General features: G+C 43.2%; 2 protein-coding genes across 4 annotated transcripts in view; one reads left to right on the top strand and one right to left on the bottom strand.

Annotated features, from left to right (window-relative positions):
* LOC115539872 (collagen alpha-1(XI) chain) overlaps positions 1-3,688 on the bottom strand; it is a 43,892-nt gene extending 40,204 nt beyond the window's left edge. Inside the window, exons 1-2 of one of the 3 annotated variants that reach the window (XM_030350727.1) lie at positions 3,636-3,688; positions 3,222-3,469 (exon numbers count right to left, since the gene is read on the bottom strand). In XM_030350727.1, the coding sequence (XP_030206587.1) occupies positions 3,222-3,309 (88 nt within the window). In that variant the 5' untranslated portion in view covers positions 3,310-3,469; positions 3,636-3,688. Of the gene's footprint in view, positions 1-3,221 lie in introns of all 3 variants that reach the window. The other 2 variants (XM_030350726.1, XM_030350725.1) reach the window with 2 other exon arrangements.
* A 1,682-nt stretch (positions 3,689-5,370) lies between these two features.
* On the top strand, positions 5,371-11,379 carry LOC115539889 (retinol dehydrogenase 8). Its single transcript, XM_030350758.1, has 6 exons — positions 5,371-5,672; positions 7,034-7,195; positions 8,960-9,139; positions 9,458-9,551; positions 9,723-9,906; positions 10,248-11,379. The coding sequence occupies exons 1-6, from the start codon at positions 5,567-5,569 to the stop codon at positions 10,473-10,475; spliced, it is 954 nt and encodes a 317-aa protein (XP_030206618.1). The 5' UTR covers positions 5,371-5,566; the 3' UTR covers positions 10,476-11,379.
* The last annotated feature ends 449 nt before the right edge of the window (positions 11,380-11,828 follow it).

Raw genomic sequence — 11,828 nt, 5'->3', positions numbered from 1 at the left:
ACACACACACACATACACACGTACATACTGTACACCCAAAAGCACAGCGAGCCATTGTGTGCATGCTGTGTCTTTTCTAGTAATTCCTGAGACCTTTTATACTATCCCAACGCTTTACAGTCAGCCCCCACTCTTTGCTCCCCTATCTGTCTGACTTGAAGACAAGGGAGGAAAGGAGTGATATGTGAGGAGAATAGAGAGTTCCTGAGAGCTCTACCCTCAACATCTTCCAGCCATTCTGTTTGAAGTTCTTTTAGCTCAAGTGCTTTTGTCGGCAGTATCCTTTCACAGACTTCAGTCCGCAAGAAAAGCCGGGTCCATTCAACGGCAGACCTGACACTCAACATCTGAATCAGATTGTGAAATTGTACAATTGTAAAATGCACATGTTGAAAATGCAACCAATTAGTAACAGTGGAAAGTCTATCTGACCACTAAATGTTTCAGCTCCAAATTAATTTATTACACTAAGACATGTTTGGAATTCTGAAGAGTGGATCAGTCAAAGGTTTAATATTTGATGATGCAAGTTTGTCAACTGTCTGCATTAAATAGAAACGTAAAACATTTGAATAAAATGTAGTTCATGGGATAGCTCTCACAATAAATTATTCAGGGATGAATCAAACATTGATAAACAAGCATACAAAAAGTAAGGTAAACATTGCGGTTGTGGTATGCTATGGCCTAATGCTTTATTTTGCACAGGTTAAAGATAACAAAACATCACAAAGATGTCTGTGGCCATGATCTCTGTAACTGATAAAAAAACATAGCCTGAAGTCAAGAAATCCAGTCTCTCTATCATTTCATAAACTAAAGTGATAACTGAGAGGAGCAAGTGGAGCCAATGCACCATCAAGTTTATTACCGGTGATCTTTCTCCCATGTCGGAGGGTTGCCTCAACAACTTGAGCCTTGTCCAACAAGAGATCCCTATCCAAAAGGAATCTCCTCTTGGACCCATCCTATGCTGCTCTGGCAGCTGTTTTCACGGCCTCATTTTGGGGCACTGAAGCTGGCCTGTGCCTTTCTGGCCCTCAACCTGGGGCACTATGCCACAGCTCTCACCTAATGAGAAACCCCATCCATCATCTCCCCAGACAGCTCTAGACACTTCTGTACCTGGTCATAACTCAAGAGGTAACGCAATGGCGTCACCATGAAGATATCCCTTGCAGGTATCCCATGCTGCATCGATTTGAGAGCGGTTTACTTTTGTCCAAACCGAACTCAAAGGAAGAAACTAGGGAATCGGTTCTGAGCTTGGAAAGCATTTCTTTAAATGACTCAGGTATGCCGGTCACATACCTGATCACTACTTGAGCACATGCCTTAAAACGAGCAACAATGCATAATTCACAGCACGCAACTTGACAGCCAGGTGTGTGACCGTGTCCTTGGCGTTTTTTATGTGATGCATAGAGTCGTTCAGGACATGGTAAACACTGTGATTATGGGGGACTTGGTCTGCTGGTTGTTATTTGAAGACCAAAAAGTGAGAGTGAGATATAATGAAGAGGGAGTGATAGTAAATGGACATGTTCACATCTTTGTGTGTGTGTCAGTGTGTTTTTGTATAAGGGCGGCAGGTTCTTTAAAAGCCAGATGTGAGAGTGTCATCCCAAGGTCACACCCCTTGAACTTGCTTGACCCCGGATGACCCTCGAGTTTTAAGGGTCATTCAGGTGGCTCCCTCCCATCTCAGCCTCAATATTGGAGGGATGGCACTCTCAGGTGTACTCACACACACACACACACACACACACACACACACACACACACACACACACACACACACACACACACACACACACACACACACACACACACACACACACACACACACACACACCTACACACAAACAAGCACCAATACATATGGTCGTGCACACACATAGAAAATACTTTTACTACTGTGACCATTAAAAACGAATATGCAATGTGTGTGTTGGTGTGTTATGTTGGACATGATCAGACATGAACTTGAAAACATTTGATTTTGTCACATGCTATGGGATGATGATGAAGATGATTATGATGATGATGATGATGATGATGATGATGATGATGATGATGACGATATACAGTGGAAGATTACTATCTGCTTCCTCAGCGCCTCTTGAATGACCTAACAGGTTGAGGAAAGATGGCGGATTCCACCTGGCCAGTAAAGTCCACGTTCAGACGGTATAGTTTCATGAGATAAATGCTTGGGAAGTGTATGAGAAAAACACATATGCGTGACGGCTGTGTTGTGACTCTGTCCATACATTACCATTTATACGGGTAAATAATCTTAATGCCAGGCTTAAATTAGACCTTCCTTGTTGGTTTGATGGTAAAAAAAAGTATTGGTGATGGCAAATATACAACTTTTTACACATTAGCCTTACATATACAGGTGGTTGCAACAAGCTAGTGAAACAATAGTGGCCACTCAAAGCATTAAGTTAATGCAAGTTATTGTCGTGTGGCCTCACAGTTCTACAGCCTGAAAGCATGAGGCCTGTGTCCCTCCCTGCTCTTTAACAGCTCGATTTAATTTGGGTTCAGACAGTCTGTCCCCCATTACTGCCAGGAATCAAGTGAAATATCTAAGCTATATGGGGCTCCAGCCTAAGACAGCAGGTATGACAGAACAAGTCCAGACAGAGTTATTGCGCCTACGGTTTCTAACCAATGTGCTTGAACTGCATGTGTGCTACAATCTGAACTCAACTGCTTTTTTTTTTTTTTACAGAGCTATTAGATCCCATGGTCGGCATTATTTTTTTAAATACGTTAAACTGCCCCAACTAAGGCCACGTCGTATTTGGTATGCTATAACACAAAACACATTATCCAGTATGGAGGCATCGACCTATAGGCTACCATTACGCCTGATTATTGGCCCACATGATGATTTAGGGTATGTTAAATGCACAAAGTGATTAACAAAGACGTTGGTTTATGATGATAGACTAGGGTATTGGGACTCATCCTTGTGTTAGGCCTAGGACGCAACACTCTGACTGGTGACAATATAGTTGTATGGGCACCCCCAAAGGTCTTTGGTAATTGACAATCCCGATGGACAAGCCCTAGCCAGAAAGCGATGGATGGAGGGAAGCTGGAAAATGAACTTTCGAGTGTAAGATACTGCAGTGTAAGAGAATGCCATGCATTTTGTTTTAGATAAGACATTACATAACAACATTTGCGCGCTCAACCCAGCCTACCTGCTTGTTTAGCCGTAGTTGTGCTGAATATGATCGTTATCAAAAAAATAAGGCGTATGTGGCGCCCTGGTGTCCATCGATCCGTCATTCTGAACTTGCATGTGCCTGCGAAACTGCAGGTAAATTCCAATTGCGGCTCCTCAATTCACGGCTTCACGCGACACCTGCAGCAGAGCGGTGCCTGTGCGCGAATTCCGAGTTGCGTTCGAAGGATCCCGGTTTCCACCCGTGATACCTGCACTCGAGCCCTGTTGAAGAGTAGGAACGAGCATTCGCAAATAAAAGGTTAATAGTCTTCTCTTTTTGTGTGGGATTCTACCTGCTCTATCTGCTGTGATGTTCTTTGTTTTACTTTTGGGGTTATTATTGGTGGGTGAAAAGAGTAGCCGTGCCAAAAAAAAGTATTCTTATCACCGAAGGTTTTGTTCACCGGCACCCTCTGTCTCCCCACGCCGCCCCTCCCCAAGACCCCCCCCCCCCCCCCCCTCCCCCGTTGACCCCTCCCTCACAGGCGAATATCGGGGCGCGTGCTGGAGGAACGCCTTTATTTTCTATGATTACTGGTTTCGTTACTTGTAACTATGATTTAAGGGACAGCTATTGCACACTCACACTCTCTCTCTCTCTCTCTCTCTCTCTCTCTCTCTCTCTCTCTCTCTCTCTCTCTCTCTCTCTCTCTCTCTCTCTCTCTCTCTCTCTCTCTCTCTCTCTCTCTCTCTCTCTCTCTCTCTCACTTTCTCTCTCTCTCACCCTCTCCCTCTCCCTCTCTCTCTCAAACATACAAACTCCCAGACAAGCACAATGAGAACCCCCAAAATGGTTAGCTTTAACTCAAAAACATGCTGCCAATTTTACATCTATTTTGTACCCATATTTATCTGTCCATCCAGACACACACACACACACCCACACACACACACACACACACTCTCTCTCACTCTCTCTCTCTCTCTCTCTCTCTCTCTCTCTCTCTCTCTCTCTCTCTCTCTCTCTCTCTCTCTCTCTCTCTCTCTCTCTCTCTCTCTCTCTCTCTCTCTCGAACACACACACACACACACACACACACACACACACACACACACACACACACACACACACACACACACACACACACACACACACACACACACACACACACACACACACAACAATGCATGCTACAACAGGACGACAGCACTGCCCGAACTAATAAAAATATGCTGCTGCAGATTCCAAATTCCAGTACCTGTCTGTCTTTGCCCACCACGATGCTTTACATCTGCATTCTATCACACACACATGCACGCGCGCGAGCGCACACACGCACGCGCACACACACACACACACACACACACACACACACACACACACACACACACACACACACACACACACACACTGACATACCACATACCGTACAACAAATTCACATTATATCCTGTGGGGTATAGCAGATCACATGTCTTTGAAGATCAAAGCACCTCTAGTCATGGTTATGTGAAACTTGAGAGACTGAGGACAAAGGTTTACCCAATTGCATACTAAGACACGCACAAATGCACAGGCAATTACATGTGCGTATGTGGAGCATTCATTGGAATTGTTAGAGGTGGCATGTTTTGCCTTCATGACAATTATGAGTTGTAGTTCTAGTAGCAGGAGTTTTAGTTATTGTTTTACATTTAGTTTCTGGTAGCCTATATTTTAGTTTATTTTTTGTAATACTGCCGAGCATGCAACCTTAGTCCAATTCTACTATAACAGTAAGTCTATTTTTAGTTCTATTTTTATAACGTTGGTATTCTACACAACCACCAGGTGGCGTCAAATTATTGGCGTAATTCTTCTTTGGGAGCCTTCTGTAATTAATCATCCAAAAGTAGGCCGATGTTATAACATTATCTTGAAGAACTGAGAATTACATGGCCATATAAAAGCATCAATGAGAATATAAATCATGTGCAAGCTTCATAGTGAAAGGCTTGCAAAAAAAATAAAAAATAAGGAGACACACAAAACAAGAAGCCCCAGTAGCCGTTTGAGGGTACTCAAATAAATATATATCTTACAAAATAGCTCTACGAGAATGCCCGGATTTATTGTTGTGTTCAAGATAGCCAGTACGACAATTACAGTGGTACGAGCCAGGCGACCCAACTGGGTTAGATAATGCCAGTCCCATGTGACCCTCTGGTCTGTGGTCTCTCTCTATCTCTCCCTAGTTAACGTTATCCGCTTACACTAGCTGTTCTCAGTGTCCCTCTCATCCTGCACAATTTTCACCGTTGAGAGTACATTGGAATCTATTTGCGAGACAAAACCCTCCAGAAGAAAAAAACTTTCCGAATATCTACAGCACTGGAGCTATGGCGAGTAACGGGCAGAAAGTAGTGCTCATCACCGGCTGCTCCTCAGGCATTGGTTTAAGAATGGCAGTGATGCTGGCAAATGACGAGCAGAAGCGATATCACGGTACGTTATTTCCGTCCTATTTTAATACTTCCTTTGACATTTCTCTGTCATCTAAGATTTGAGAAAGTCAAAGATACACAGTAAGAATGATGAATGTTGACCACTTACAAATGATTATAATAGTCAGACGATGGGCAATATAGTCGCGCATCTGCGCGTGCGTTTGTATGTGTGCGAGTGCGTGCGCGTGCGCGCGCGTCTGTGTGTGTAAGTGGCAAAGCTGACCTAAACTCTCGGGGTTCAAGTACTCCATGCCACATTCCGATTAATCCAAAACGAGGTTATACTTAAACTCCTCGACCCATAATCCCTGCTGTGGGTGACGGCGGATGACTGCGTGCTACGTAACATTAGATGCAACAGAAAGCCCCGCCGTCACACCAGTAGCAGGTCACGACCCCGTCCCCTGCCGTTGCGAGCAGATAAGGCACTGAGTTCAGAAAACCGAGCAGGACGGCAATTGCGTTGTTGCCCCTGGGCAACCGGATGTAGGCCTTGACTAGACAAACTGTTTTGGAAAAGTGTTCTTTTTTATAGGCCTTCTTTATAGGCCTTCTATAGCATTTTTTGCAAACACAAGCTGATCGCTAGTTGTAGTTGTAAAGCCGTAGTGAGTGGGGTTATCTGTTTCATTGGGCTAATGTAGACGCAAGGCTATTGTAGCCTACAAGCAGGGCTATTTTAAACCACACGGGTTTATGTAAAAGCCGCATAAGCTTATTATCTCTTTAGCAGCGGCTAAACTAACCTAAAACCTCTATTAAATTGTGATTATTATCAAACATAATTTTGTCAAAGGGGGATTAAGAGGGAAAATGAGTGTGGCTGAGCACAGGCCTGGTGAACTTGCCGTGACCCTGCACATTGTGGTATGGTGCTGAACGATAACGTAACCTGCACAGGCAGTCATTTAACAGAATCGTTATGGACGATAGCCAAGGGGCATGTTAATGGGAGCGGGAAGAATGAGCATATATTCTGGTTCAAAACACACCCTGGAAACAAGACAAAATGTTCTTATCATCTCATATTTTCTTCCATTTAATTTATCGCCTGGTCATCTCAAATCTCCTATGAGTAGCATTCTATTTTGACTAAACATCAACAGAATTTTGATGATATCCAACTAAAATATGTTAAGTTTATATAAATATTGAACAACGTAATTTTATATTATAAAATATATGCATTTATAATTTTTTTGGATAATTTGAATTTTGCAAGCACAACACCACTCTTAAATTATCAGAAACAAACAAATACATGACAAATTCACATGCTCTCTTATCATTCAAATTCCTCTCTAATGCCCCTCTAACATTACTCTTCCCCTGTTGTCCTGTACATATAAACATGTTCAGTCATAGCCACCATGCGTGACCTGAAGAGGAAAGATAAGCTGGTGGAGGCTGCAGGAGAGGCTTATGGGAAGACTCTGTCTCTGGCTGTTCTTGATGTCTGCACCGACGAGTCCGTCAAACAGTGCATCGATGGCATCAAGGATCGACACGTGGATGTCCTCAGTGAGTTTTGTGGATAACATCATCGTTCACGGTATTGATGCAAGATAGGCCTACTGTTTAGTAATAGATGCTTTTATTCAATAATGAACAGATAACTTGCTCAAGGATCCCTACAAATAAACAGTGGACATTGGAGTTCCAAACCCAGGACCTTTAGTCTGAGAGTCAAACTACCGTTACTCCCACACTGCTGCTGCTGGACAAAATGCTTGAACCGAACAAAGAACCAGACTTAAAAGTAGTTTGAATATGTAAAAAATAAACTATGAAACTAAGCAAAATATAAAGATCTACGGATGGCATCAACAACGCCTTACTTTATATTCATTAGTCATAAATGAGGAGGCAGACATCTTCCTCAACGATGCATACAGGTACAAACTGTGTATCTTGGGATGCATAGGCATAACCTTTAAGCTTATCACCTTGTCAGTGTTACATGTTCTAAAACCACTGTTGAAAATCTCTCTCTCTCTCTCTCTCTCTCTCTCTCTCTCTCTCTCTCTCTCTCTCTCTCTCTCTCTCTCTCTCTCTCTCTCTCTCTCTCTCTCTCTCTCTCTCTCTCTCTCTCTCTCTCTCTCTCTCTCTCTCTCTCTCTCTCTCTCTCTCTCTCTCTCTCTCTCTCTCTCTCTCTCTCTCTCTCTCTCTCTCTCTCTCTCTCTCTCTCTCTCCCCCTCCCTCCATCTCCTGGCTTGTACCTCCTTGCCATTTTCTTTTGATTCCAGCCAGTATAGCCCGTGGCAGAATGGGTGTCTGGAAAGTGATATAAACATGTTCCGGCAAAACAAATTGAGAGGTGTCCTCTACCAATTTTGCCTCCTGACTCCACTATTCATTTCTTCTCCCTTGCCTTGCGGTTTTTGATGGGAGCTGAATATTGACTCTGAATAATTAAGTTTCTCTCTCTAACTTCTTGACAAATTGTGTAAGGGCCCCAATTACACCACCAGGTGTAATGTTAATAAAACATTTTAGATTATAAATACATTCCAACCGTCTTGTCCGTGGGGGATACAAAATGGAGGGCTCTGCGCTAATGCGTGGACACTCCCAAATGTGATGTCACTATGGGGTCGTTGGGTAATCCACCTCACGCCTTGTGGTAATATAGGGGTTCTTTAATATTTAACGTATAGTGTGAACGAGTGTTCATTATATATGAGGGACTTGACTGCTCGTCAATGGGGGGGGGGGAGAGGCTCCCACCGGCTACTGGCTTGGTGTGACCTTTGACTGCATTGTTATTCTGGCTGACTTTGAACACATTCTGCAAATGTTAAAATAACACCCTGATTTTCTATACTTGACGGGAAAGGAAGGAATCTGAAGGGCGTGTGGCGCTTTTCCCTGTAATCCCGAGTGTATAAACAGGCTCTTGTGGGGAAAACTCAACGTGACTTCCTTGCCTGTTTTCCCATTTTACTGAACTCTGCCTCTCATCATGATGAACAGCCGTTTCGAGTTAGCGGAAGCAGTGCATGAATAAATCTGAAATGGGTATCAGCCCATCCATTAATCCTCACCACCTAAATTCCCCATTCTTGGGATTAATGAAATACATCGTATCTTATAAAACATTGCTCTGCTTATTTAACCCAGCATCCTCCTCTGTCCTCCCTCTCCATCCTCTCTCTCTCTCTCTCTCTCTCTCTCTCTCTCTCTCTCTCTCTCTCTCTCTCTCTCTCTCTCTCTCTCTCTCTCTCTCTCTCTCCATTCCCTCAAAATATCCTCCCATTACCTTCCCTGTGGTGGTCTCCCGGCCAGTCAACAACGCAGGCATCGGTCTGGTGGGTCCGCTGGAGAGCATTCCCATGGAGGAGATGAAGAAGGTGTTTGAGACCAACTTCTTTGGGGTAATCCGCATGATCAAGGAGGTGATGCCGGACATGAAGAAGAGGAGAGGAGGACACATTATCGTCATCAGCAGTGTCATGGGACTGCAAGGTAGAGTTTGAAAATGGATGTCTGCATGCGATTGTATAAGGGATATCATTTAGCAAATCTGAATCTGAAAACAAGGAGGACCAGCTGGATGTGATGTAAACTATCTGAAGTAGTGGAAGACAAGCAAATTGTTTATTCTCATACATTTCTGTTATCCATTCAGATATACACTCAACGAAAATATGTAAGGCTTTAGGTCAACCCATTTTGTTCGCCTGCATGAAAGATTGAATTAGAGCTTCAACTGTAGCATTACACACAAAGATTTTGATGTCTTCAGTACCTGCATTTCAAGTTAAACCCTGGTTGTCTCTTCAGGTGTTGTCTTCAATGACGTATATGCTGCTTCTAAGTTTGCCACAGAGGGCTTCTGTGAATGTCTGGCTGTGCAGCTCCTAAAGTTCAACGTAACGTGAGTAGTCCCTCCACATGTTTTATTTTAATATCTCCACACAAAGTTAATATTTGATATCGTTGGATGGTAAGATAACGTTTTGTCACGTAAATGTATCTTCACATCCGCACGTTGTTCGAACAACCCGATTTGATCTGCTATCTACTGTTTCAATACACATCTATGTAGTCTGTCAATGATAGAGCCAGGCCCGGTCCACACAGAGTTTGAGGCCAAGATGATCCAGGACGTGAGGCAGAAGGAGTATCCTGGTACTGACCCCGAAACGGTGAACTACTTCAAGAACGTCTACCTTCCATCCTCAGTGGACATCTTCGAGACGCTGGGACAAACTCCTGATGACATCGCCAGAGTGAGTCCACATCTGCTAGTGTCCAAAGGCTACACTGCAAAGTATTTTGCACTATAGGGTCGGATGCTTTTTGTCCAGGTGGCCTGTGTATTTGGTTCAAATGCATGTACACACATACCTTTGAGTTGGGAGTCTGACACTCAAACAACTGGCCTATCCTCCTTGTCTTTTCATGTGCCAATATGACAATAAACTTAAGACTTGGATGTAACTTAGCTTCCCTCTTCAATGTAAGATGTGAGTTATAGATATGGAAATGGTGATTGATCAGGACGATCAACGATGTCCGTCGGCCCATTCTCACCCCCCTTCCTCCCAACTCTTCTTATTTTTGTTTACAGTGCACCAAGAAGGTCATCGAGGCCAGCAGTCCTCGCTTCCGTAACCTCACCAACCCCTTGTACACGCCCATCGTGGCTCTCAAGTACGCTGATGAAACCGGAGGGCTGTCTGTCCACGCCTTCTATCACATGCTCTTCAACTTGGGCCCGCTCATGCACATCAGCATGAAGGCCATGCAGTACCTGACCTGTGGCTGTTTGAGGAGCAGAACCATCTCGCCCAATTAAACACACACACTGGTGGAAGCACAAAGAACACTGTCCCAGTGTCTCGGGAACAGAGAAAACTAATTTATTTCCCCCGAAAAGCAACCGGCTCACATACATGTAATGCACACACACTAATGTACATGCAGGCACACCCTGCCATGGTTGCTGTTTATACGCAGACAGTTTTTTGCGATGTTTTAGCTTTCTTGCACCCTGAAACATAGCACTGTGTATTGGTTTTATTATCAATCAATGTAGTCATTTCTGTCTATCATTGGGTTAGATTGGCCTTAATATCTATCACTTAATTCTTCCTTTCAGGCCACTACCAATGGTGCATTGCATACAGTATATTGTTTATTTGTTATACAAATCTACGCATTCCCCATAGGACACATCTATAATGAAATAGTAAATTCTTAGTTGTTTGTCATATTGTTTGAAGTGTTTGATATTGAAGATTGTTTTCATATAATTATATATATTTATATTAAGTGAACGATATTGTAATAACAGAGCTGCCAACTTTCACAAAAGGTTTGGAGTGAGATTACGAGTGTTGAGGTTGGAGCGACCCTTCACCCCACACAATTAATGTTTCCAGACATTTTACATAATGTTTAGTACCAATGTTCCACAACAGTGTGTGTGTGTGTGTGTGTGCGTGTGTGTGTGTGTGTGTGTGTGTGTGTGTGTGTGTGTGTGTGTGTGCGTGTGTTTGTGTGTGGGATGAATGGACACTTGGTTCACCACCACTCACTTACACCTATAAGCTCAAGTACACCTATAAGCTGTCCTTACGCTGCCCAGAATGAAAACAGATATTTGAAACAGACAAAGGGCAGTTTGTATAATATTTTTAACTAATATTTTAAACGACTAATTAAAAAAAGTTCTGAATAAAGCGTGTTGTTTTACCATGCTGGGCTAATGGAATAATTCACATCAACTCTTTTTAAAGGTTTTCTTTATGCGCGATACATGTATATGCTTATTTTTCAGAGAATGAACAGTGTTGCAATTGTGGATGTATGGCTCTGTGAAATAGGGGAATACGTAAAGTGATGGAGGGAGAAACAGGTAGAGAGAGAGACCAGTAGAGGGAGACAAAGCAAAGGGAACGCATAGCGTGAGCACGTCACAGAGCCCGTGCAACTCAATCAACGGTAGCTAATACTAATAATACTAATAATTTTCATTCATAAATGATTGGGATTTATTTAAGGGCAAAAACGATACGTTTGAAAAAGATGAATACAGGTTGTCAATGCCAGAAAAAAGCAAAAAACTGAATGGTGGTCGCGGAACACACCGATCATTTATTAAATCAGCTCCCATGAAAGTAGCGGCGTCAACATGCAATGCTTTGGT

This window comes from Gadus morhua, chromosome 3, assembly GCF_902167405.1.
Source record: "Gadus morhua chromosome 3, gadMor3.0, whole genome shotgun sequence".
NCBI lineage: Eukaryota > Metazoa > Chordata > Actinopteri > Gadiformes > Gadidae > Gadus > Gadus morhua.
This window is presented reverse-complemented; position numbering and strand designations above follow the sequence as displayed.